Below are 26,313 nucleotides of genomic sequence, written 5' to 3'. Positions count from 1 at the left end.
GCCTTCGAAACATAAACAACAAAACCCTTTTCAGACAAAATCTTAACGCAGCATCCCACAATGCAAAGAGCAGGGGGATGACTGCATGGCTATAAAGTAGTTTGTGTTCAAATCGTAGCATGTACATATTTAACTGTTGATCCCCTATGACAGCGAGGTGGCCTGGAACATGGGAATCTGAACTTTCAGGCCCACAGAGGATGGATGCTGACTCATGTCCGTTCTGTGGTCCACTTCCTTTCTTTTCTGTTTTCCGTCACACGGTTCAGAGAAAATCTGATATGCACAAAACAATTAGGAATAGCAATAGAAAAAACAGGTCTCCCGTTAAATTAAGTAAACAAATCGTAGGAAGCTTTCTTTCCTAGGTTTGCAGGGCAATCAGTCGTGAAGGTTCTCAAGTTTAGCTCTGTAACACATCCGCGGGGTTTGTGCGGTAAGTTTTGCAAGTTGTCTAAGAGTCAAAAATCTCAGATTAAAAAAAACAAAGTCAGGGCTGCAGACCCTCCGAAGCCCCAGGTAGGGTTGCCAGATATAACACAGGAAGCCCAGTAAAATGTGAATTTCAGTTGAACAGCGAAGCGTTTTTAGTCTAAATGTGTCCCATTAAATTTGCATTTCAGGTATGATACATATTTAGACTTAAAAACACCTCGCTGCTTATCTGAAATTCACATTTAACGGAGCTTCCTGTACCTTCATTTGCTAAATCTGGAGACCCTAACACGGAGCGGGGTGAGGCGGGGGGCGGTTTGGGGGGGTGTCTGCAGAGCCCTTGAGGATGGGGGCGGGGCGAGAAGGGGGCGGAGCCTGTGATTCGGAGGCGGGACATGAAGGGGCGGGGCCTGTGTCTCGGTGGGTGGGGCCGAGGGCGGGGCCAGGAGGCGGGGCGAGGCGGGGCAGTGCCTGGAGCTCGGGGTCCGAGGCCGAGGGGCGCCTGGGAGGCGGGGCCGAGACGCGTGGGGGCGGGACCCGGCCGCCGGCGGTGGGGGCGGGGCGGGGCGGGGCGGGGCGCTGGAGGCGGGGCCCGGCGCGCGCGGCGCTCGTGACGGCGGTTGCCAGGGTGAAAGGTCAGGCGCGGCGCGGCACTCCCAACATGGCGGCGGCCGGGACGGTGGCGTCTGCAGCGCCCAGCCCGGGAGCCCCGGCGGCGACGGCGGCGGCGGCCCGAACCCGGCGCCCGCCCCCGGCGCGGCCCGCGCGGCTGCCCCCGGTGCTCGTGCTGCTGGCGGCGGCGGCGGCGGCGGGGCCGGGCGCGGGCGGCGCGGCGCGACTGTATCGCGCTGGCGAGGACGCCGTGTGGGTGCTGGACAGCGGCAGCGTGCGCAAGGCCACCGCCAACAGCTCGGCCGCGTGGCTCGTGCAGTTCTACTCCTCGTGGTGCGGCCACTGCATCGGCTACGCGCCCACCTGGCGGGCCCTGGCAGCGGACGTGAGAGGTGAGGCGCGCCTGGCGCGGGGGCCAGACCCCGGCCGCTGGCCTGACGCCTGCCACCCCCGGATTCTCTCCTCAGGTCCCTCTCCCCGGCACTCCGCTTCGGCGCCCGCTGGCCTGCACCCCGGGTTCATCCCTCGTATGACTCCCCCACCCCATGGAGATCTGGGAAGTCGGCTGTCAAGTTAGGATGACAGGAACCCCTCTGCCGCCGCCGCCCTCACTCAGCGGGGGCCTTCCCCATTTGTCCCAGCCCTCCAGACCCTCTTGTTGAGTCTCTGAGAGCTTCAGTAACCACCTCCGCCCAGGTCTTTATCCTAGCTGTGTCCTGACGTTCATCTCGTCCTCAGTAACTCCACCCCGCTGCCTGGAATCCCGGTTCTTTGAGGCTCCCCGTTCCTTTCCCGGGCTGCTTTCCCTGTAGGTCGTTCTTCATTCTCCTTTGGTTTAGAGAGCTGAGCATATATGGTGGCTACTCAGAGAGGTCCAGCTGTGCTGGAGACTTATCTGTGGAAGCAGCAAAAGACCTTCCCGCATTTCATTGGTTGGTTCCTTGTGCATGGACACGCAGCCTTGGACCAATCTTTCACCCACCAAACTTGTGGTCACGTTCCCACACTTTATTGACGCTTGGCACTTTCTCATCATGATGTGAATTGCTAATCAGCCACTCAGTTCTTGGCGTTCTCTAAATTGCACAGTTGTAGCCGTTTAAGGGTGTTGCAGCAGCCTTCCTACAAGCTGGCTGAGCTTCAGAAGAGAAAGCGAGTTGCTCTGAAGTGGGGGCCCGTCCCCGACAAGAGCAGGGTTTGCCAGGACTTTGCTGAGGCTGAGCTGGCCTCTAATTATATATTTCCGAGGGCAAGAGAGTAACAAATCGCTGGGCTCTCTTCCTGAACTGCAGTTTAACAGCCAGCCCTGTTGGGATTTTCTCAAATCTAGACAGATTCCTCATGAAACTTGAAAAAAAAGTCCAAATCGGGCTTTTTTTTTTCTTAATTGGGCTTTTGTACGTGATTGTGTGATTATCTTTAGTGCTTCTCTTGCCTCAAGGTATTGGGACTTCTTGATTCTAAAGTGTCTTTTCTTTGATCTAGTGTTTTCTTGAACTTTCGCCTCTGGTCAGAACTGAAGCCAGAGACTTCATGAAATGGATGATCTGCTCCATAATAGGTGTCCTATAAGCCTTTGCTTTGTCATCAAACAAGTAGTTTTAATAATAAAAGGACTTTTAAGTTTTCTTTTGTTATTGGGAGGCAGAAACACAGATACATGAATTTCAATGCTCATTGTTTTGGCAAGACGTCATCACCTGTTTTGTGCATATTTTGATTTTTTTCAGCTTAGTGTATGAAATACAAAAGTTGTAAATTGGATTTGAGTATTGCAAACCATATCATGGTTGAACCAGCATGTAAGGAGCCTTGGAAGTTGTCCCTGAACTCAGAAGGCAAGTTATTTTTGAGACTGAAACTATTGGTTGCCAAAAAAGCTCATTCCGGTTTCTCTGTATGTTCCCAAATGCACTTTTTGTCCAGTCTAGTAGTAAAATCCATTCCTAGTGGTGTGATTAGCCTATTGGCTAAAGAAGATTATCTTAAGAGAGTTGGGGGCTTCCCAGGTGGCACTCATGGTGAAGAACCTGCCTGCCAGTGCAGGAGGTGTAAGAGACGTGGGTTCAGTCCCTGGGTGGGGAAGATCCCCTGGAGGAGGGCATGGCCACCCACTCCAGTAGTCTTGCCTGGAGAATCCCATGGACAGAGGAACCTGGAGGTCTATGGTCCCTAGGGTCGCAGAGTCAGACACGACTGAAACAACTTAGCACGCACGCCGAGTTGGGCATTCTGCAAGTGAAGGCAGGAAGAGCAGGCCTGAGACAGAAGGAGATGTGGCTGAGAGTGAAAAACAGCTGTGGCTCCAAGGACGGGGGGAGGAAGGGGGTCCTGAGAGCCGGACTGCCGGGGGCTCCCTGAGCACCAGCTCTGACTGGAGGCAGAAGCAGGCGGAGCAGAAGCTCTGGGCGTGAGGCCTGGCCTCCTGTCAGCGTAAGCCCCAGAGGTGGAGGATCCCTGACTTGGGGCCACTGACCGCGCCAGGCACTTGCAGGAGAGGGCCTGAGGCTCGCGGGGGTGCAGGGACACCCCCCCCCCCCCCCCGTGGCTGTCTGCACACGAGAACGCTCCGCTAGAGGAACCTGCCACTCGGATCCTGAGCTCCCACCTGACTGACCCAGGGTCCTTCCCATGCATCATCTCTGTGAAGTCCCTGAGGAGCGCGTTGAGAAGAACTGCCCGCACCCTTGCTGAGGAGGCTGGTGCAGCCCCTCCGCCCAGCGCCTTGCTTCTGCCAGGGGCCGTCCCGCAGGGGCGGGGGTGCCCAGCACCCACAAGTTCCAGTCTGAGCGCCGTCATTGCTCCCACTCTCACTGCTTCAGGCCCAGTCAGTCTCTTGTGAATGGGGGGGTTCAGTGAGCCCCCCGGGACACGCAGACCTTGGCCTGGGCCCGTCAGATGCCTCTTCCCACCCCTCTTCAAACACCGTGTCCAGCCTGCAGGGCTAGTCTGCCCTCCACCCCCAGCCTCGACAGCAGCGTGCCTTATAGAAGGTGGCTGGTTACAGTACAGCCCCTGCTCCCTGACTTGAGGTTGGGGCTGGTCACTGAGCTGGAGGAGCGCCTGCCGCCCCCCCGCAGCACCTCCTGAGTGGCCTCCTCCACTTGCTCAGAGTGGATGGGGGTCTGCAGGGGCGGGGCTCCTCCCCTTGGCAGGGCCTCTCTGTACACAGCGTCAGGGCACCTTTGTTTTCCTAAAAGATTTGGATTGAACTTAAACTCTTTGCTGACATTTATAAGATTTTGAAAATAATTGTTTTTCCTTCTATGAAGGTGGCTTAACAAACAAAAGAGGTACTGTGGGTGCAGCCAAATGTCCTTCCACTGTTTATGTAGATCTGGCTTAGGCCTGTCACTTCTACCTCCTTCACTAAACAAAACCCTACTGTGCTCTGAAAACCCTCTTGCCTGGAGCTGTGATGTTAGCTCAGTCTCTGCGCCACCTCCTTTTGAGGTGAGAGCTGAGACACCTGGTGGGGGTGGGCCGCTGCCCGCCACGGAGACTTTCTCGGCAGGAAGTGCCCCTGTCGGGCCGCCAGGTCCTGGGCGTCAGTTCCAGCCCGTGTCTCTTCTGCTCCGTCTCGGGGAGGGACAGGGGAAGGTGTTCTGTCATTGACCCTAGAATGTTGTTTTTTTAAACAAGATCATTCTTTTTTAACTGTAAGTTTGCTTGTTTGTTCATTTCGGCTGCACTGCATCCTTGTTGCCGTGCGGGCATTTCCCTGGCTGCAGTGCTCAGGCTTCTGCTGCAGCGGCTTCTTTCCTTGCGGGGCACTGGCTCTTGAGCACAGGCTCGGTAGTTGCGCCCAGGCTGAGTTGCTCCACGGCCTGTGAGATCTTCCTGGATCAGGGGTCAAACCCATGTCTCCAGGCAGGCACATTGTTTACCCCTGAGCCACCAGGGAAGCCCACGCCCAGAATCCTTGGTGAGAGACTCAGGAAAGCAGGACCGGCAGGCAGCACTGCAGCGCGGCCACGCCGTCGAGTGGCGGCCGCGGGTGCCGGGAGCCCCACGGGGCGCGCCTGGCGTTTCCGGGGCTGACGGTCCCCACGGCTGCTCCCTGTCCGCTGGGAGAAGCGGGGGAGGGGGGGGGCGGGGTGCTGATGGAGCAGGACCCCACCTGAACCCTGGAGAGGCAGGTGGGCGGGGCACGTCCCCCACACGGGGTGCCCCGCACTGACACTGGTCTGTGAGACCCAGGCTTCACTGCAGCCGGACCCAGAGGGACACCGCCGCCGCGTGCCCCTCGGGACCCTGAGCGGAGGAGCCCTGGTGGCGAACGTCGCTGGCTTCACGGGCGGCCGGGGGACCCTGATCTCAGAGCGGTTCCCGCCCGCGGCCTGTGCTGCGCGCCCCCGCCCCAGCCTGCAGAGCCGGCCAGCCTTCCCGCGGGTGCTGTTCACAGTGAGTGTGCCGCGACGCCTGCGGGACCACAGACAGTGCTAGCTTAAGCACACCCGCGTGCAAGCGCAGGGATGAAACGGCCCTGAGACCCAGTCGCGGCCCTCTGCTCCCTGGAGGCTGAGCCAGAGCGCGACTCCAGGCTGCTCTGGGGGCTGGTGGAGAAGGCGCGCTCCTTAGCACGTGGCTTCCTCTCTGCCCAGGCCTGTGCGTCCTGAACTTGGAGCTTGCCTGCAGCCCTTTGCTCGGCCCGGAGGGGCCTCGCGGGGGCCAGAGCGCCCTCCAGCGGCGCCGGCGTGGGAGCCAAGCGGCCGCGTCACCCTGACCGCCCGCCCTCCTGAGGGCGAGAGGACCGAGAGGCGGCAAGGAAGTGAGGGGCGGGATTCTCTGAGACCCAAGGGGTTAATTAATCTGAACTGTAACCGTTTTCTTCAAGTGATGGATGCTTTACCATAAGTGTGACTTGTAGACGTTCTATTAGAACTTGCCAAGTAATGGTGGGAAGTTTAATCCTGTGAAGATAAATAATATAGTTACTTGACAAGGAAACTTGAGATAAATTGTAGTCCGCTGTGTAGACATGCTTAGTTATTTCTGGTATTTTTTTTTAGTCTGTGATCCTAAAAATAGGCAGGCTTGTGAGCGGAAGTGAGGAGCCGCGGGGCTCACGCGGCTCCCTGTGGAGGCCCTGTGCCCCCGGCTGGCAGCTGGGGGTGGCTGACGCCTAGTCCTGAAAGCGGGCGATTTGCATTCAGTTGAGAGCGTTTCTCTCCTTTGTGTGTGAAGTCCCGACAGGTGGGAGAGGCAGGAGGAGGGGAGGGTACCAGCTGAATGAGCGCAGACCCTGAAGCTCGCCCTTTGAAACGGTTTGCGTTCTCCTTGATAAAACAGACTGGCTCCCTTTTGTGCCGTGAAAGCCGCCCATCTGCCGGGATGCCTGCGGTGGCTGTTGGTGCCTGCGTCACGGAATCTTCCTCATCTGCCTCCTTCCCGCCCCGCACAGGCAGCCTCTTTCAAAGGCGGACAAGGGCCACGTGAGGCGTCGGCAGGCCAGGCCCCAGGCCCTCCCGTGGGCCGCCGCCTCGATGGGGCGCACGTGCAGACCCCAGAGTCCTCAGCCCTGCAGGGGCCGTCCTGTCCCCGCCGGCGTGCGGCAACCCGCGTGCGTCTCGGAACATGCTCTGCGTGCGCTCCCTGTCCGCGTGGACCCCGTCCTTCAGAGGGGAGGACGGACAAGGCGCAGGTGCGCCAGCAGCGTGAACAGGTGGACACGGGGGGCCAGGTCCTCGGAGGGTGAGCGGGATGCTGGGGTTGGCACCAGGCAGGGCCGCTGCGCGAGGGGCCCGCCACACAGGGCCAGCAGGTGCCGCGTCCAGAGGGCCCAGCCCCGACGGCCACGAGAGCTGCCGGAGGAGCGGCTTTCAGCAGAGGCCCCTCGGCCTGGTCTCTCCATGGAGAGTCCCCGGCTGCTCCCTGCAGGGCTGAGGCCCAGAGACTCGCTGGCCAGGGGGGTTGCTGGGGGGGGGTGGACGGGCTCTGAGGGGTGTGGCGGCCCTGGCCGTTCAGAAGCTGGTGTCATCTTGTGAGCAGGAGGGACGGCCCTCCAGCTGGCTTGCACCCTGGGGTTGATGGCCGGGGTCAGGCTGACCCCGAGCCTCACAGTCGCGCTGGTTTGCAGGGCACTGCCCAGGGGGGCTTGCTTTTTGCTGCGTCCTCCTGTTAGGACACATTTGAGACTTGAGCCACGGTGGGACCTGTGTCCTCTCAGTATCACACGGGCCTGCTCCCCAGGCTCCCCGAGCCTGAGTCCCCAGGGCCGTGCCTGTGTTTGACTCACGCTTCATGACCCTTAGTCAAGGGCTCAGACCCAGGCTGCAGTGAACTCACAGACCTCACTGGGGAGCGACGCAAATCACTCTGTCCAGCGGGAAAGGGAACCTGAGGGCTTCTTGCCCTCCGACATCGGCCAGCTCTGTCCTGGGGGTCTGGTCCTGCTGGCCATGGGCTCGGTCCTCTCTCACCCCAGCCGGGTCCGTCAGTAAGCAGGTCGAAGGCATGTGTGACTCCCCTTCTGTGGTGATGAGTCATGCTCTTGGCTTTTTGAAAATTACACCCTGATGCTGACTTAGGAAGGACTCAGTGCAGGGAGCCTTCACACTTGTAAATTTATGAAGTGTTTCATTTACTAGAGATGTCCCAGGAAAGATTAGTCCAGCGTAAGTTTTTCTTAAACACCGAGCATTTCAGCGCAGTCAGACTGATGCTGGGGCACTGCTGCTATTTCAGGTAACACCTCAACTTTTCACTGTTACCCTGGGAATAAGCAGGTGGTTAAAAACCTGGGGAAAACCAAGGTCTTTCTTTTGGAAGTCACTGGCAGGTGTACCCTATTTTGAAGGGCAGGGCCCACCTACTGGGTGCCTGGGATACTTGAAGGAGCTTGGAAGGCTGGAGAAGCAAAGCTGGTACCAAATGTCACCCCGTCTCTGCTGCTCTGGCCAGGGCATCTGTGGCCAGGACAGGGTGGTTTCCAGAGCCGGGCTGTCCCTCTCCTCCTCGCTCCGGGAGGAGGGCTAGGCATGGGGGTCCGTTGCGTTTCAGGAGGGGCGCCTAGCTGCGGTGGCCTTCCTGTGGGGCTGATGTGTGACCTTGAAGAGGAAGGCAGCTGAGCACAGGCCAGTGGAGTGTCCACGCGAGGGGTCTGTCCGGCGCTGAGAGCAGGGCGCGTCGTGGTGGGGACGGTGTCACCCGCTGACCATGGGGAATTTCTGGCCGGGGGGCTGGGGTGGGGGCTGGGCCCCGGGGGCAGTTGGGAGGTCCTGATCACCCCCGTGCAGGCCTGCAGGCTGAGCCTGGGATGGCAGGGCGAGCCCTGGAGCCTGCGGTGCTCCTTTGTGGTCACGGGGCTATCGAACCAGGCCCGTGTGAAGCCAGTGCCCCCTCTGGAGTCAGGAGGGCCACGCCCAGGCCTGGGGCCCGTCTCCCTGCAGCCAGCATGCCTGGCAGCCCCGCTGGGTGCTGTCCGTGGCCTTCTGCCCCCGGAGTCTGGGGAGGTACAAGCTGAGAACAGGACACGGGTCCCATGGTACACAGACGTGGAACACACGGTCCCCACAAGTACCCTGAGGGTCCACATTTTTCTACATTTTATAAGTAGCGCATGCTTATTAAGAAAAACTTGAAAAAGCGTAGGGCCGAGTCCCGCGTGAATACAGCGCCCTCGTGAGCGGCTCTGAGTGTCTTCCTGTGTCTGTCAGCCGGCTCCACGTGTGTGTAGTGTCAGCGCCTGGAGCCGTGTTCCTTCTTCTCTCTCTCTGATCCTGGAGCACTTTTTTTTTTAAGATGGAGCAAAAGCTTGTCATGGAAATTCTCAGTAAGCCTTGAATCCCTGTGTCTGTGAGCCGGGAGGAGGTTGCAGAAGTGAGGCGGTCTAGTGGGATGGACAGGCTGCCGAGCAGAGAGCATGGGGCTCCCCGCTCGCGGTCGGCCACTGGGTGGGGTGCGGCGCCAGCAGGCACAGTGACCCCCGGCCGTGCGTCCTGCCCGTCTGCGCTCCGGCCTCACTGATGGGACAAGAGTGTTAACTGTTCTTCCTTAGTTCCTTTGAGATTCCAGAAAGACGTGACCTGTGATCCAGGAGGGCTCTGTGATTTTTTCCATCCTATCAAATGCCTTCAGGATGAGCTGGCTTCACTACGGCCACTTATGTGGAGCACTGTTCTGTCATTGATTTTGCGAAAGATGGAGCCGTGTGTTTTGTGTTGTTTTTTTTTTCACTTGATCTTTTGCTTTATGTTAATATCAGTAAATACTTTTTACAACTGCAGAGGAGGAAGGCATGTATTTTTAAGGATAAGTGTAACATTAGGTGGAACAAAAGCGGTTACCGAGTTGCTGATGTATACAAGCCTTCGTGTCTGCGTAGTACTTAGTGAGGCTGTTCTCTCTCCTTCCAGGCCTGTCCTTACTATAATCTCTGAAGTCTTTGGCTTTATCAGCACTCAGAGAAAAGTCATTTGCCATGACTTACAGCCAGGTGACTGGTTTAGACTGGTGGTGTCTGTCAGAACTCACCACAACTCAGGGACGGACAGCCGTAGGTTCCCCTTCAGATGTCACGTGAGTGCAGGGGGCGGTGAGCAGGGCTCGTCCTGGCCCATCCCGTCGGGCCGGTCCTGCCCGGCTCTTCTCTGCTGCCCTGGGTGTGCCACGCTGCCAGCCCTCCTGCTTCCCCTGCAGGCTGTCCCCGAGCCAGCCGAGGAGCCAGGGAAGGTTTGGGACTCTTACTGTCATGGAGCAGGGAGCAGGTCTTCCAAAGAGAGACCCTCACCTGGGGATGTTGGGGAGACCCTGCCTCTGAAGCTGGCGACTGAAGGCATGAGCCCCATCCTTGCCCTCGCCTGTGTGAGCTGCGCCTTGGGGTCTCCAGGGCGTGGCTCCCCAGTCCTTGCCAGGACGGGGCCCTGCTGACAGCCTTGCTCCTGCTTTGCAGACTGGGCAGCCGCCATCCGCGTCGCTGCCCTGGACTGTGCGGAGGAGAAGAACCAGGAGGTGTGCCGCGCCTACGACATCCACTTCTACCCCACCTTCCGGGTGAGCCGCCCCTCAGCACCAGCTGCTCCGAGTTGACGCTCACAGCCTGGGGGCTTGGGGCGGGCATCTTCCAGCTCAGGGGCTTCTGTGTGCAGGGGGTCACCTCTCGTTGCACCCCGTTGGTTGGATTGCAGGGTCACACTGGGACTGCTCACGCCCAGCAAGGGGAGGGAAGAGAGGCCTGCAGGCGTGGGAGCGGCCGGGCGCTGCCCTGAGAGTGTGCCTGAGTGAGGCGGGGCCCGCAGGTGCCCTGCCTGGGGGGTGGGGGTTCTGGGTGCCGGCTCTGCTGGTCGCTGTGGCCGCCTGGCAGACAAGTCTGTCCCCATCTCTCCCGCTAGGGGGCGAGTGGAGCCTGAGCAGGGCACCCAGCTGTGCGTGTGTGCGCGCCTGTGCCTGCGTGCGTGTGCGTGCACGTGCCTGTGTGTGCGCTCACTCGCCTCCTTGGCGCGCATCTGAGGAGAGGAGCCGCGCCTGCGGAGGTGGCCTCTGGGACGCTCGGGGCCCCTCCCTCTCAGCCCTGAACCCGCGCTCCGTGAGCACGGCGCCAGCTGCTTCTCCCCACCGTGCTGACCTGGTGACCTCGTGTGTCCGTCCCTGGCCGGGCCCTGGAGCGCAGGTCCAGGCTTGGGTCCCCTCAGCGCCTTCCTGTTGGGTTTGCCTCTTGTGTCTCAGCTTTACCCACGGGGCGCTGTGCTGCTTGTGCGGGGGCCCCCTCTCACCTAACGGGACGCTGCTGGGACCCCCACACGCTGGGTGTGGCTGGGGCCCCGCGTCCCGGCAGCTCGGTGACCGCGGGGGCCCAGCCCTGGAGTGCGGTGCTGATGGGGGCCGGGGCTGACCTCTGTTCAGTCCTTCGCCCGTCTCCCGCTGTTCCACCTGTGTTCTCCGGGCTGGTGTACAAGCCCCGTGTGTCATCACGCCCCTTTGTCCAATTGTGAGGGGGGAGTGTCGTCACCCCAGCCGTCACCTTCTCCATTGTCTTCACTGAGTCTCTTAATGAAGAAGGTTTTTAACGTTCACGTGAAATGCTTCACCTCTGCTGGAAAACCTGCCGCAGAGCCTGCCTTCCTCCCAGGAGTCTGTGCACTGGCGCATCGAGAGCCTGTGGGGGGCAGTGCCGGCTTCGGGGTCCCAGCCCCGTCGGGGCAGCACCCTTGTGCACCCGGGTCCGGTTGGTACTCAGCAGCCCTCGTGAGTCTGGAGGAAACACTGCCTTGCACAGAGGCCCGTAGAGTGGTGGTTTCATCATCAGAGTAAAGTTCCTGGAGCAGTTAGACCAAAGCTCTCAGACGTGATGGCCATTTTGTGGCTTGAAGATCAGATGTTTACACAGACGCTGGGCAAGGCTGTTTCTTACTTCTTGTTGTTGGTTTTCTTCTCCTTAGTATTTTAAAGCGTTTACAAAGGACTTTACAACTGGAGAAAATTTTAAAGGTAAGGACACACACGTCGTCTCTTACTCCCCTAGACACCTGCGTCCGTCACAGCGAGACCAGGGCCTGGGCGGGCCTGGGCGGGCCTGCCCTCCCCTGCTTCGGCAGGTTCGCCTTGACGCTGTTGGTCCTTGCTTCCCCAGAAGGGTTCAACAGCCACAGTTTCAGCAAGAATGTTTGCTTTTGGCAAATATGGCGGCTAAATTTTTTTTAAGTAAACTTTTTTAGAAAACAAAAGTTTGGAAAGGTGCATGCATCCCCTGGGCTCCCCGGTAAGTTTTTGTGAATGACCCCCGTCCCCGCCCCGGGGCCCGCAGGTGAGGTCGTCCGGCCTGCCTCTGCGCTTGCTGTGGGTGGACACGTGCCTGGGGCCTGTCTCCACACCGGGGGGCTCTGGGGCTCACCAGTTCCCACGCTGGTCACCCTGAGGTGGTCTGTGCGTGACTCCCCTGTGTGTGCCTCGCGCCCTGGGGGTCCTGGGGTAGGGCGGGTGCTCGGCTCGGCCGACTCGCCCGTGACGGGGGTGCCTCCCTGCAGGGCCCGACCGAGAACTGCAGACAGTGAGGCGGACCATGATCAACTTCCTGCAGAACCACACGGACGGAAATCGGCCCCCCGCCTGCCCGTCCTTGGACCCCATTAGGTGCGTGCTTCTGTGGAAAAGGTGGCACGTTTCAAGTTGAATTTAATTTTGTAAAGTAGAGACTCGCATTAAGTGATGTGGGCACTGGTGTGCGGTGGCCTTGAAGGCACTAAAAGGCTCTGTTCTTCTTAAAAGGCCCAGTGACGTCCTTTCGCTCATCGAGAGGCGAGGCGACCGGTATGTGGCTGTGCTGTTGGAAGACGACAGCTCCTATGTGGGACGTGAGGTACTGTCTGCGCCCCGCCCGTGTCGGCGCTGCGGTCAGACTCCGTGACAGGACGACTTCCGCCTCACCTCTTGGAGCGTGTGTTCTGCGCTCATTAATTCTCGGAGTTGTCGTGTGCATTATTGAGCACACTCACTAGAGAAGACTGGTTTACAGAGAAGATGGTTGGGATGGGGTGGGGGGCTGCCTCCCAGGGGAAACAGAAGCAGCTCCCGCGTGCCGCCTCCCCTGGGGGGCCAGGTGGGCTCACGGCAGACGTGGTCCCCAGGATACGCGTTGTCCCTGAGGGTGTTCTCTGTCTCATAGCTGTTATGGTCCAGACTTTCTCTCTGCTGTATTCTGGACTCCCCAGCTTTTTGCCAAATCCAGTGCCCTTCAGCTGGCCGATCAGGAAGGGGGTGCTGTCAGCCTCCCAAAGCAAGCCCTGTTGGTGGAGGGGAGGCTGGGGCGTGGCCCCCACTCGCCTGGGGGTGACCGGCCCCCTCTGACGGGGTGGGCTTTGGAGGGGGTGTGGGGAGCACAGCTCCGACTGCTCTGAGGGTCCGCACAGCTGCTGGTGTTCCTGCCTCTGCAGCCCCGGGGGCCTGAAAGCGCAGCACGGCATGGGTGTCAGTGGCGGCCGGCCTTAGGGAGGAGATGGGCTGAGAGGCTGTTTTTAGTTTCTGTAAGAAGGCACGCTCGTCAGTGTGGCGCTTCCTGCGGACCCCGCCGTCCACCGAGAAGGTGACCTGCCGTCTCGCCGCCCAGGTGATCTTGGACCTGATTCCGTACGAGAACGTCGAGGTGAAGCGGGCGCTGGGCTCCGACACCACCTTCCTGCAGAAGCTCGGCGTGCCATCCCTCCCCTCGTGCTACCTGATCTACCCGAACGGGTCGCACGGGTCAGTCACCGTGTAAGTAGCGTCTGCCGCCCTCCTGCACTGCGTGGGCACTCACGGGTCTGGGGGGACTCGCCACCTGGTCTCCAGAATAAAAAGCAGGGGGACCGGCTCTGGCCCCACACGTGGTGCTCGCCTTGTGAGACCCACAGAAGCAGCAGGATGCTGCTGGCCTCTGCAGTGGGGCCCGTGCACCGTGAGACAAGCTTGGCTGGAAAGGAAGTGAGTTGAGTCTAGGCTGGGAGGGCCTCACGGGTGGGATGGGGTGCCTCTTGGAACCTGAGTTGCCTGCGGGGCCCCCGCCACAGCCAGTGGCCAGGGTCAGCCCTGCCTGCATCCACGGAGCTGTTGGTGAGTCGCCACATGTGGGTGGGCCTCCCCCCGCACCCCGAGAAGTTTCCTGGGGCACCGAGGGTGCCATCTCCAGGAGCCTCAGGCACGCATGGTTCCTTGCCTGTCTGGTATTTTCTGGAAAAGCAGTGGAATTCAGGGCAAGCAAGGTCTCTGGGGTCGTGCTTTAGCTCCCAGGCTTGCAGAGCTGGGCACCCATCTCAGCAGACCTCCCCTGAGTACAGCTCTGAGTACACTGCCATCTCGATTCAGGGAAAAATGCTCGTTTTACATCGAAAGTGTCTCTGTAACCTCAGCATGAAAAGGCGGTGTTTCTAGCGATAGCTGCTGCACCTTCTCTTTGGGAATGGAAATAGGCTCTGCACCCTTCGGGTGACCCCTGAGCCACCTCGGGATGGTAGAGCCCTCCAGTGACCCCAGTCCTGCCCCCGCCCACCGCGGAGGGGCTGCGCCGCAGTGCTCGGGAGCCCCTCGCTGCCAGACCCCGGACGCCCCAAGTGGGGCTGGCAGCCTGCGGGCAGAGAGTCTGAGGTCGGAACCACAAGTTTGGACAAAACTGACCCTGGCAGGTACTCACACCAGCTATCGGGGCCATCTTAACCTCCCCACCAAACAAATGAATCCTAGTACTTTTTACACCTGTAGGTCGGTACTGTTCCTGGATTTGTCTTATGTTCTCAGGTGGGGGCCAGCTCCCCGAGGCCCAGGCTTTGTCACCATTCTGCCTGCCCCCTGCCTCAAACACCTGCAGTAAATGCTCAGAGAATGACTGGTCTGGGCGGACCACATTGCCTTTGGTGGGGAGGGGGGCGCTGCTCTGACCCTCCCGCCCTGAGACACCTCCCACGGGCCAGGCCCAGGAGCCGCCTAAGCCCGCGCCTGCCCCCCTCTCACAGTGGGAAGCCGCTCCGGTCGTTTTTCTCCTCTTACCTGAGGTCACTGCCGGGAGTGAGGAAGAAACCCAGTTCCCTGCCTGGGAGACCCAGCAGAGAGGAGAGCTCGGAGGCTGTGGTCTGGAGGGACTTTGACAGGCAAGTGTTCTTCCCCAGGAAGCTGCAGGAGCTGCTGTGGGTGGGGGTCTTGGCACAGGGCTCCTCTGGGCGGCTCGTTGAGAAGCCCACCGCCCACCTGCCGGCCTCTTGGGGAGTCTCCCCATTGTCTACTGGTGGGGCGTCCTAGGGGCATCCCTCTGGGGTCGGGCTCAGGAACAGAGGGGGTTTCTGTAGACGGTGGGTTCCCTGACCTGGCAGCGCTCGCCCCCAGGTCCAAGCTGTACACGGCCGACCTGGAGTCGGGGCTGCACCACCTGCTGAGGGTGGAGCTCGCCGCACACAGGTCCCTGGCCGGCGCCGAGCTGAAGACCCTCAAGGACTTCGTCACTGTCCTGGCCAAGGTGCGTGGGCGTCCGAGCTGGGCCGGGGCCCCCAGCCGCGGGGAGCCAGGCGTGCCTGGGGACGTACGTGGCAGGGGCGAAAATCCCTGCCCAGCCGGGGTCCCTGTGTAGGGTGCTGGAGGTGAGCGCTGGGGGGGGCGTGTGGAGCGGAGAGGAGGGGATTGTGCGGGAGCGTGTCTCGGTGTGGCCTAAAGGGCTCGGTGTGGTCTAAAAGGGCACAAGCCAGGCTGGTGGTGAGTGGGCGGCAGACAGCAGGATGAGAGGGGAGCACATGGGGAACAGGGAGTGGGCGGGAGGCCTGTGTGTCTGGGGTCGGTGGAGACGGAGGGTGGCGGGCTCATAGGAGACACCTGTGGCCGGTGCGTTGGGGGGCCCTGGGGGTGGGCCAGGTTGGCATGCATGCCGTTAGTAGTAGGTGGGGCAGGGGGTGGCTTTGTGTTTGCTGAGGTCTAGAGGTGAGGGGCTGTCGGGCAGCATCCATTTCCTGCTGAGAACTCTGAGCTCCCGAGCTGAGTCCGGGCCCGCGGTCTGTGGGCAGAGGTTCAGGCAGTCAGGCGTCCCTGCCCCCTGGGGTGGGTCTGCACCCTGTTCCGCTGGCCCGACAGCCTTGCTGTGGCCCTCTGCTCTCCAACCTCAGAGAGAGCCCAGGCCCTTGGGCTGCCCCCTCCTGTTGGTCACCTTTGATCCTGCACTGCCTCAAGAGGAATCTGCTTCCAGAGGTCACCCTCTGTAGCCTCTGACGTGACCTGACGAGATCTGAGTCACTGGTGACTGTTACCTGAGAGATAAGGAGGCTTTTACTGTGAAATGACTCCTCTTGCCAAGTGTTCAGCCCTGACACATGCGCTCGGTCATGTCCAGCTGTGTGACCCCGTGAACCGTGGCCTGCCAGGCTCCTCTGTCCATGGGATTCTCCAGGCAAGATACTGGAGTGGGTTGCCATTTCCTCCTCCAGGGGGTCTTCCCAACCCAGGGACCAAACGCTTGTCTCTAACGTCTCCTGCATTGGCAGGTGGATTCTTTACCAGTCACGCCACCTGGGAAGCCCCGCTGACACAGTAACTCATAATCAATACTTCGGCTGGCCAGAGTTGACTTAGTAAGATCGTTTAAAAAATTAAAGAGCTAGAACTTATGTTTAAGGGAATAGAAAGCTGCGTGGTGTGTTGCAAATGAATAAATGGAACCTGCTGAGACGGCTCTCCCCCCACGACGACCTCGGAGGTCAGAGCTCTTGCGCTGCTCTCGTTCCTTTGGGAACGTGCTCCCTTGGCTGCCCAGCTGTTAGCACGTCAAGACAGGGGTCTCGCTCTGCACACGAGTTCTTTGTCCTTGTCTTTTCTGGTGTCAGGCTGGAGGGCACGCACGGCCTGTAGGATCAGCATAGCTTATTCTTAACTTTTCTGAAGTTTACTTAAACTTGAAATGCTGATCAGTTGATACTGATGCTCTGTAACTGATGGAGGAAAAACCCAGACTTTGCGGAGTTGAAAACGTGCCGTTTCTGCTCGGTCTTTTGGTCCCAGCGCTGTGGTTAGGGCGGCGCCAGCCCTTACTTGACGTGTAATTGGCAGCATCTCAGCGAAGCTCCTCACAGGATAGCCGCAGGCTCCTCGCTCGAGGCTTCCCGGGCGCCGAGGTGCCGCCAGCATGGCCTGCGTGTCCATGTGCAGCGGAGCAGCGGGTGGCACTTGTTTGCACAGAAGCCTCGAGTGTGCACACCTCTCCAGTCCCGCGGGCAGAGCTGGTGGGGGTCGGAGGGGCGGGTGGTGGTGGCGGGAGTGAGGAGAGCAGCAGATGGGTGTAAGTTATGCTGAGGCACGTGGACTGAGCGAGTCAGCAGTGATTTCGGAGAGGCCCCCGGAGCCCTTGGCAGCGTGATGAATGAGGTGGCTGTGGGCCTGTCGTCGGGCGTGAGGGCAGCGGTGGGGCTGGAGGAAGGGGAAGGTGCAGCCACCCAGGCCACCTCGTCTGTGTTCTGGAGAGACCCCCGCCCGGGTCTCCAGGACAGCGGGATGGATCACAGTCACTTCCCCCTCCAGCCGGTGGATCGGGTCGGGGCAGGCCTGGTCCCGGGCCCTGGGAGGCCATGCCTGCCGTAGGGGGTGCTCCCTGAACCGTCCCTGAGTGTGGTCCTTCCTGCCCAGCTGTTCCCCGGACGACCGCCAGTCAGGAAGCTGCTGGAGATGCTGCAGGAGTGGCTGGCTAGCCTTCCGCTGGACAGGATCCCCTACGATGCTGTGCTTGACCTGGTCAACAACAAGATGCGGGTGAGGCGGCCCCTTCGCAGAGGGAGGTCTGCCCGGGGGCCCCTCGCCGCCCCCCGTCACTGGTCTGCTGTCCCCGGTGTCCACGACGACCTCCCGTTGCTCCCTAGGCCGGGATCTGGGTCAGCTGACTGAAACGATGGGGGTTTCCGCAGGGAGATAGCACTAGAGTTTCTTTTTTAATTTTTAGTAAACTCATCTAGATTTCACACCTGAAAAAGTAAATAAAGACAACGTGCCCAGCACGGACACCCTGGCTGAGTTGTCAAGCAGGCCCAGCTGCTGGCTGGGTCTCGGGCCTGGCCTCTGCAGCCACAGGCCCAGGGTGTGGGCTCCTGGGGTCTGGGTCTGGCTGCCTGACAGGTGCCCGTGTCTGGCCTGGCCTCTCCTCATGGGCCCCAGGCCGAGTGACCGGAAGGTGGATGAGAGCAGGACCATGGCCCCGGGGCCAGGCCTGCGGGTCGCCTGCAGGGCCTGAGGGGCCGCTTGCAGCCCACACTCCTGGCCTGTTATAGGCTCAGGCCCATCAGCTCGCTGCTCGTTAAGTGAAGATCTTGTTTGTTCTGGCTGAGAATTGTCTGACAATTGAATTCCTTTATTATTATCAGTCTTTCATAAATCTCATTACAACTAGTTCTAACCTGAAACAATGGTGGGCGTCCTGCATGCTTCCTGGTGCTGGTTCATCGCGGCTCAGGTGGACGCTTGTCTTCTCCCAAAGACGAAAGAATGGGCCACGGCTCCATGTTCTGAGAACTCCATTAGTAAAATAGAGACTTTTTTTCTCCCGTTTGTTCCTGGATTAACCGCACTCGTAGTTGGTAAAGGTCTCAGACAGACGCTCCCTGTGTAACCACCACGCAGTTAAGACAGGACGGTCACCAGCTTTTGTTAATTTTAACAATTCAGTATGTCTTCTTCTCTCCTTCTCTCCATACCCCTCTCCGCCCAGATTTCTGGGATATTTCTCACGAATCACGTAAAGTGGGTTGGATGTCAAGGAAGCCGACCGGAGCTGAGGGGCTACTCGTGTTCTCTCTGGAAACTGTTCCACACTCTGACTGTTGGAGCCGGAACCCACCCGAAGGCCTTGGATGGCACAGGTGAGTAGCCCCCCGCCCCGGGCCACCTGCAAGGGCGCCGTGCTGCCTGCAGAGGGTAATGGGCCCTCGGGGTGCCCGGGTCTGTGCTGAGGAGGGTGGAAGCGTGCGTCTTTTCAGGAACCCTGCTCAGCCCCTGCCTCGGCGTGGGAGACACCCACATGCGGCCCAACCTTCTGCCCTGGAGGCTGGGGCCTGGCTGACCCACGGGCCGTACATCTCAGGGCTGGGAGGGCGCTGGCCAGGAATGCCTCTTGATGTCGGCACCTCTTTATTTTTCTTTTTTGCTTTAAGGAATGTGAGACCCGTTTGGGGAGGTATGTGGTGTCTTGTCTATAACAAGTTGCCTGGAGCAGTGCACACTCCATATGCCGTAGCATCTCTGGTCAGGCACTCAGGTGTGCCCCGCCCAGGGTCTTCAGCCTCAGGTCCCCCAGAGCCTGAGGGCAGAGTACCAGCCAGGGCTCGCGGGGGATGAGATGCCCTCCCCACGCCCGCGCCCCGCGTGGGTGGCGGCTGTCCCTCACCACGCGGCCTGCCCACGGGCAGCGGCTGTCCCAGAGCCCTTGTTGGCCTGTCCGTCACCTCTGCCATGGTGGTTCGTTAAAAGGAAGCTCCCAGGCCCCTGAGGGGCAGGGGTGCCACAGATGGGGCGTCAGGAAGTGGGGCCACGCTGTACCCTTCAGATGACTAAAACTGTGCTGGATCTCTGGATCCTCCCTGGACCGTATGGTGTGTGTGCCCCCGTGACGCCGGGCCCTGGCAGCCCTGGGGGTATCTGCTTATCTTGCAGTTTCGTCCTTTAATCGTCAGGTTCACTGACATCTGTACTGAGTCAGAGTGGAGTCTTTGGACCCACACGGTTCAGTATTTTTTCCAGTAAAATTGTAAAATTATTTTAGAGTTACCTTTTGTTGTGTAACAAACAGACCCCAAATGCTATGGCTTGAAACCGCCACCAGGTGTTTGCTCCAGGTTCTGGGGCTCGACTCCTGGGACGGGCTCACCGGTGGGCTCGCTGGGCAGGTGGGAGCTGAGTGCTCTAGACTCGGAAGCCGGGGCCCCAGGCCGTGCCGCTCTCCCGGGGGCCCAGGAGGGGCTTCGAGGCCTGGGTGTCACTCAGACACGTCTCCCCCTGCCACAGCCCACCTGTCAGGGACTCAGCAAGGGGCCCGTGGCCTCTTAAGGCATCCCTGCCCCTCCCCACTTCCAGGGGGCGTTGGATGTCTACTCCCCAGGGCTGGTGGTGGGGAGGTGCTTTAAACCACAGCTTCTCTGGAGAATCACGCAGAAGAATGTGTCGGGTACGTTCAGGAGAAACCTGGGGCTCCAAACAGCAGGTGAGCTCAGAGGCTTAGCGTTGCGGGCGGGCGCCGGCCGGGGCCCTGGAGCCTCCACTGCCTGGACCTCGTGCTGACGGGGGACGTTCCTTAGAGAACATGGAGGTGGTGACCGAAGAGGGAGGTCAGCAACTAGGACAGTCTGTAAAAGCACCGCAGGGCCGATGCCCACGGCCTGAGGGCTGCCAGGGGATAGGCGCACAGTCCGAGAGGTCTTGGGCGTCCGTCCCTTTGGTCGGCGTAAATGGAAGCAATATCCGAGGAGTCTGTCTCACGCTGAAAGAATTGGGTCAGACTGAGACCCGGATTATGTCTTGGAAGGTTTTCCTCTCCTTACTGCACGCTTAAACCCCATCGACTAAAAGCCTGCCGCGCCTCTAATCCGCCCCAGGTAGGGTTTATGGTTCTTGTCCACTTTAAAGATTAGGGCGGCCCGAGTGTGCAGAGGTTTGGCGGGGACGAGGGGGGCAGGATTACCCGCCAGGCGCGGCAGATGTCGGCCCAGGGCCTGTGGCTCGGAGCACGGCCTGGCCACGGCGAGTCCTCAGCCTGTGCGGTGGCCCCCGCTGCCTGCGGGAACATGGGGCGCCAGGCGGTGGCCGCGTGCTGCTTGGGGCCTTCTCTGAGGGACCCACGTGGGGCCCACCAGGCCAATGCCCCTGGGGCCTCTCCCATCAGGCTGGCTCCCCGGCCTCTGCCAGCCGTGGGGAGAGAGGGCTCTTGAGGGCCTGCTGTTAAAACGGATTCAGTCTCCATAACCACGTCTTTTTTTCCCCCGTTATTTTGCTGCCTTTCTTGTAATGCTGACATCTAATCTGTTTTAATCTCACGGGTCTCTTGTGTGCACACTCAATCCCCTGCATTAGTTGTCTGGACAGGATCTGGTCCCACCCTGCGGCCGCCCCCGGGGGCCCCTCAGGGCTTCTCCGTTCAGCACAGTACGTGCGGCGCCCTGCTTTTGGGGGGGCTGCTTCCTTCAGACGGGGTGCCCCCCACCCCAGGGGCTTTGCACAGGCACCGTGTCCCGTTGGGCTGACACGCAGGGGTGAACAGCATCTGTGTGGCTGGTAGATAAGAGGGTTTCCTCACACCGAGGGTCTCAGCCTGTTTGAGAGAGGGCAGGCCTAGACAGACCACTGCCTGGAGCCCGGCCACTGACCCAGGAAAGACCGGCCACAGAGACTAGGCTGGCGTCACGCCCGGAGGCACTTCCTGAGGCCATATCCACACTGGGTCTCACACCTAGCAAGGATTTCAAAGCAAAACAAACGAGACTTCGAATGAGCCCCAGCCTTTGGGGTTGCTTGTAGGGCAGGAGCGATGGGGACGGGACGTAGAGCTGGCTTCTGGGCCGGTCTCGGGGGTGGGGGTCCTGGTGGACTTGGCCGCTCCGGGCCTCTGGCTCGTTCCCCGGGTACCAGCACGGGCCCTGGAGCAGGTCCAGCAGCCGGACACAGACCTCCTGCCCATGGGGTGCACACGTTTGGCGCAGTGTCGGGGGACTACGCAGCCAGTTTCTGGGGGCCGTGGGCACCTGGGAAGGAGCCGGTTTCTCCCGGGGGCTGGCCCGTGGCCCGAGTCAGGCACTCGCTCGTCCCCAGCTCCCCCAGCGGCTCCGCGGTCTGGTGGACACCGTCGGGCACCTTGGTCCCCCCGCAGGCCTCGAAGACGACCCGCAGGCTGTGCTGCAGACCATCAGGAGGTACGTCCACGTCTTCTTCGGGTGTAAGGAATGTGGCGAGCATTTTGAGGAGATGGCTAAAGAATCAATAGATTCTGTGAAAACCCCGGACCAAGCGATTCTCTGGCTTTGGAAGAAGCATAACCTGGTCAACAGCCGCTTGGCAGGTGAGCAGAAGCCACTGGGTGGCCCGTGCCTCCGCGGGGCCTGTGTGGGCGGCAGGGGCGTGCCTGAGCCTCAGCCCGCGCCGCGGCGCTGCCCACCCGCGGCTGGGTCGTCCGTCCCATCAGGTGTCGGTTTCCTAGTGACCTTGGCCGGTGGCTGGCAGGCCCCAGACGCTCCCACATTGCAGGGCTCCCAGCCGCGTGGAGGAGGACGTGCCCTTCCCCGGGGAGCCCTCCACGCCCCCGAGTGAACCCAGCACTGGGTGACTTGGGATACAATGCATTTTCTATAAGGAATTTTAGTGTCATTAAAATCTGTCCTCAGATCTTAGGCCAAACCCTTCAGAATGGTTTTGTTTGAAGAAAAACTGGGGCACACATATTTTCTCAGAGTTAAGTAACTCAAACTGCTCCTAAATCAGTGGCAGATTAAAATTAGGCTTAAACATAATCCGCCGAGAAATAAGTCTTAATAGAGATGAATAGAAAACGCCACTAAACTGTTGGTTTTTATTTAATCCACTGTATTGTAAAAACATATTACAACTAAAGCACTAAAGAAAATTGGTTTTTCTGGACGTGGGGCTGAGGGCTGCGGGTCTGGTCACATGGGAGTCATGCCTCGCCTGCGGCTGCAGGTGGAAGCCCGTCCGCCGCTGCTCTAGTTCCGACGGCTCCACGTCCAGGGCGTCAGGGCCCTCCTGCCCCGGCCGCTGCCCCTCCGCCCTCACAGGGGCCTCGTGGTGACCCCTTCGTGGCAGCGCTCAGCTCTGGAGCAGCCGGCGAGACCCCAGCCAGGCTGCCCTGAGCAGGCACCGTGTGCGATGCGTGAAGCGGGCCTGAGATGGGATCACTTCTGTGACTCCGCGTGTCCCCAGCCCCTCCGTCCCGCCTCTGGGTTGAGGTCTGTGTGGTTGTGTGGGACACGCTCTAGCAGCTCCTCTCTGTCTCGGGGTGTGTGTGTCCAGACCCCCAAGGGGAGCTCCCGGGCCGTGAGGGCCACGTGGCCCTGTGGCTCCTGCCCAGCGCAGCCTGTCCAGAGGCGAGCACCCCACTAACGAAGTGGCTCCTTGACGTGTGCTTCTAGAAGCACTTGTGGATGGCAAGGCGTGCCCGGTCAGGTCAGGGAGCCCGGGGAGCCCACGGGGCCACACTTGCTGTCCCCCGGGCCTGTGGGAGCCCCAGGGCCCAGGGCCTCACTGCGTTGCCAGTGACGTGCTGCTGTGCTGCGGGGCGGCTCAGCTCTGCCTCCACGCCTCGCCCCCGCACGACGGCTGACGGCCCAGGCCGTGCTCTGCCCTCGCGTGAGCCGAACGAGGGAGCGAGTGAGCCGGAGGGAAGGTGTAGGAGAGGGTCCCCTCAGAGGTCTTTGTGCCGATGGAGCACCTTAGGGAAGGGAGGACCGCACCTTGGGCATGGGCCAAGGTCAGGGGTGCTGAGCCGCGGACTCGCCCGGCCCCTTCTGGGTGTTTGGGCAGCGTCTGGCCAGGGGAGTGGCGGTGGCCACGTGAGGACACTTTCTGTGCTACGGGTGCTTCAGGGAAGCGGGCGGCTGGCCGTGCAGGGCAGGGAGGGTGGGCCTGGACGGACAGGGTGGTGGGCGGCGGGGGAGACGGGGAAGGCTGCTGGGGTGGGAACAGGCGGCCGGAAGGTCTCTTAACCACGGCCCTCCTCCTCCAGGCCATCCGAGTGAGGACCCCAAGTTCCCAAAGGTGCCATGGCCCAGCCCAGACCTCTGCCCAGCCTGCCACGAGGAGATCAAGGGCCTGGGGACCTGGAACGAAGGCCAGGTGCTGCTCTTCCTGAAGCAGCACTACAGCAGGGACAACCTCGTGGACACGCACTCCGCAGACCTGGGGGGCCCCGGCGAAGGCGCCCCGGCCCCGGGCGAGAAGCAGGAGGGCAGCCGGGCTCCCCCAGAGCAGCCCCCCGCAGACCACGGTGCTGAGAGCCTGCGTCCGCCCAGCCTGCTGCCCCCCCGGCCTCGCCTGTCCGAGAGGTCGCAGCCAGGCCTGGACCTGCCGCTCGGGAGCCGGGCGGGGGGCGAGGGCCCCCGGGGCGCCGAGGCGGCCGCGGCCTTCCTGGGGATGGGCTTCTCCAGCCTGGACATGAGCCTCTGCGTGCTGCTGTATGTGGCCTCATCACTCTTCCTCATGGTCATGTACTTCTTCTTCCGCGTGCGCTCCAAGCGCTGGAAAGTCAAGCACCACCACCCGTCTGTGTAGGACGCGGCGAGACCGTGGAGCCGCCGCTTTGCTCTTCAGATCAGGGACACCGTCCACACTCCGGCCCTGGCGGCCCCTCGAGGGGGCCTTCTGCTCCCCGCCTGCGTGGCCCAGACGTGTCCCCTACAGACCCTAGAGCAAAAAGACTGTGTTTTCACTCTTCCGGGTCTGAAAACGGAAGTGGGTGGCCAAACCCCAGGAACAGGACTTTCCACCCACTTTCACCTCAAGTTCCCTGACTGCAGGGCCTCGCTCTGGAAGTCGGAGAGAAAAACCCACACCCTTCCCCCGCTGCTGGGGCCTGCCGCCCGCCGCCCCCTTCCACGGCTCCATGAAGCCGGCAGTTCTCGGCGATTGCCTGCGTTTGTGCCTCTCAGCTGCTGGTGGTCTCTGGGGCGCCGAGGCAGCTCAGGACCAGGAGAGTGAAGCCCCCGAGTGTCGGGAGGGGAGGTGGGCCCTTCGGGGGCGCTGTCTTTGTTCGTCAGTCTGGTGACACGAGGCTGTAAGGGGATCCTAGCCTGTCTACCGCGCGGACCCAGAGCACTGAGCCCCACAGTGGCAGGGGGTGCTCTGCGGGGTCTCCGAAGGCACCCTCCTCCCGTGCGCTCATCCCCCAGCACGTACAAGTCCCTGCGAGAGCCCCGCGCTCAGTGGGAGGGAGATGGTGGCCCCCAGCAGGGCAGACTGTGGTCTCGGCCAAGCTTCATTTTCCTGGAGCTGTTTCACCATAGGTCCCCAGGCTTTGATGGTTTAATTGTCAAATATTGAATGGTTTTAACACATTATTTGTAAAACCCAAAAAGTTCAGAAGTAAATTTGCCTCTGAAAATGTAAACAGAAACAGCTATGGCAGGGAACACTTCCTTTGAGTGTGAGTGTGTGTGTGTGACTTTGATGGTTGTCACGGTGTCCCCACCATGCGTGTTCTGCGCTCGTTACTGTGTTCAGTGAGCACCCTGACCGCCTGACGGTTTGGGGAAGGGGGTGGCCGACTCCTCGAGCTGCCTTTAGCTTCGTGGTCCCCTCCAGTGGGAGGTGTGACCTGGCGGCCTCTGGGCGGGGAATGTGCCACTTCTCTGCCGAGAGCCTTCTTCTGTTTGAGACTTTCACCCCGGGAAGCCTTTGTGTTTTAAAAGCCATGGGCTTGTCTTCATGGCTGAGCTGTGTGCCTGGGTTACTGAAGACACCTGTTGTTTGTTTTCAACTTGAAAACTGGGCCAATTTACACACAGCCCAAGGGGTATACTCAGAACCATAAATTAAACTGCCTTTGGTTTGCGCCAAATGTCGTTTTCTCCCCTAAAGAACGTTTTTTCAACAGCAGGAACTGAGACGGTGCTGTGAGTGGATGGTCTTGTGTACTTGACAGAAGCCTGTGAGGGGCAGCGTCGGCCTTCAGGGCTCCTGATAACATTGCAGGCTGGGGGCGGCAGGTCAGGGTGGCCGCGGCACTGTGTCCGGCGCTGCTCAGAGCTGGACGCTCCCTTAAGGCAAGGGTTAAGTTCCGTTTTCTAAAGTTGTAAGTATTGAGACTAATAAATACGATAGTTCGGTAATTTAAATGTATATTTATTTTTAATGGAAGGATTTTGATTAAAAAGAAGCTAATTGACATGGAAATGTCAGTGAAATTTCTTACCTGCAAGAAAAATAAACATTTTGTATTTAAGTAAACTATAAGGTGCACATTTTAAAAAATAAAGAAATCTGATATTTGAAAAAATTGTAATTGTTTTGAAGTAAAACTAGCTCTACCAGTGATGGGGTGTCTGGCAGGGGTGTATGGACTGGACCTTTGAAATTCCACAATGTCCAGTATTGAATCGAGAGACTCTTTGGAAGACAGCCCGGGGACAGGCAGAAGGTGAAAGATGGGAAGTCCCCGATAGTTGGTCTTCTCAGGGCCGAGCTGGACGGAGGGAGCGTGGGACCGCAGCCCCCCTCCCGCGAAGGGGATGAGGGAGGGGATGGTGACTGAGATGCCTGGGAATCCTGCTCACAGGTACTGTAGGCACCAGCTCCAGGAAACTTGAGGACCCCCAGACCAGAGTGCCCAGCAGCGTGGTTGCCCCCTGCCCTCAGCTTTGCCCTGCACCTGCTTACTGCCCCCGGTGCTAAACTATTTTGATTCTTTCCACCGCCTCCTCACACCTTGTATTGTGGTGGAGAGGTCTCCAGTGGTCAGTGTAGCTTGGGGGAGTCCTGGCTAGAGTTTCTGTGAACTCACCTTTCCAGATGGGGCAACAGGCTGAGTCGGGGGAGGTGGGCGGCCGCGCCTCCTTCAGCACCGCGGACAGCGCCTGGAGGGTATGGGCAGCCCTCTGGTGCGCCAGTCAGACAGGGCACTGAGTGACCGGCGGGCCCCCTGCCCCCAGCCCGGGTCTGTGTGGTGCTGGTGCCAATGTAAGCGCACCATCTGGTAACCCCTGTCCCTGGGGGGTCTCGGCGCTCTCTGCCCTTGGGTCCTTCTGAGTAGTTTCTGTTGGGGGCGCCCTTCCTCAGGCTGCCCCGGGGGAGTGGGAGGTGGCTGCCGCCTGAGACCTAGGGGCATTGCATGCTGGGGAGGTCAAT

At 60.1% G+C, this 26,313-nt stretch overlaps 1 protein-coding gene across 3 annotated transcripts; it reads left to right on the top strand.

The window, feature by feature from the left end:
* The first annotated feature begins 1,081 nt into the window (after positions 1–1,081).
* Positions 1,082–25,465, top strand: QSOX2 (quiescin sulfhydryl oxidase 2). Of its 3 annotated transcripts, none has more exons than XM_043470007.1 (12): positions 1,082–1,439; positions 9,941–10,041; positions 11,427–11,475; positions 12,012–12,117; positions 12,253–12,343; positions 13,091–13,236; positions 14,469–14,603; positions 14,836–14,965; positions 17,113–17,235; positions 18,185–18,335; positions 21,332–21,520; positions 23,198–25,465. In XM_043470007.1, the coding sequence occupies exons 1-12, from the start codon at positions 1,097–1,099 to the stop codon at positions 23,740–23,742; spliced, it is 2,109 nt and encodes a 702-aa protein (XP_043325942.1). In that variant the 5' UTR covers positions 1,082–1,096; the 3' UTR covers positions 23,743–25,465. The 3 variants fall into 3 exon arrangements, with proteins under 3 accessions (XP_043325942.1, XP_043325945.1, XP_043325943.1); XM_043470010.1 differs by lacking the exon at positions 1,082–1,439 and adding an exon at positions 5,661–5,900; XM_043470008.1 differs by lacking the exon at positions 1,082–1,439 and adding an exon at positions 6,198–6,691.
* The last annotated feature ends 848 nt before the right edge of the window (positions 25,466–26,313 follow it).

This window comes from Cervus canadensis, chromosome 5 (genome assembly GCF_019320065.1).
Source record: "Cervus canadensis isolate Bull #8, Minnesota chromosome 5, ASM1932006v1, whole genome shotgun sequence".
Classification (NCBI taxonomy): domain Eukaryota; kingdom Metazoa; phylum Chordata; class Mammalia; order Artiodactyla; family Cervidae; genus Cervus; species Cervus canadensis.
The sequence above is the reverse complement of the archived record's forward strand: the minus strand, read 5'-3'. Positions and strand labels throughout refer to the sequence as shown.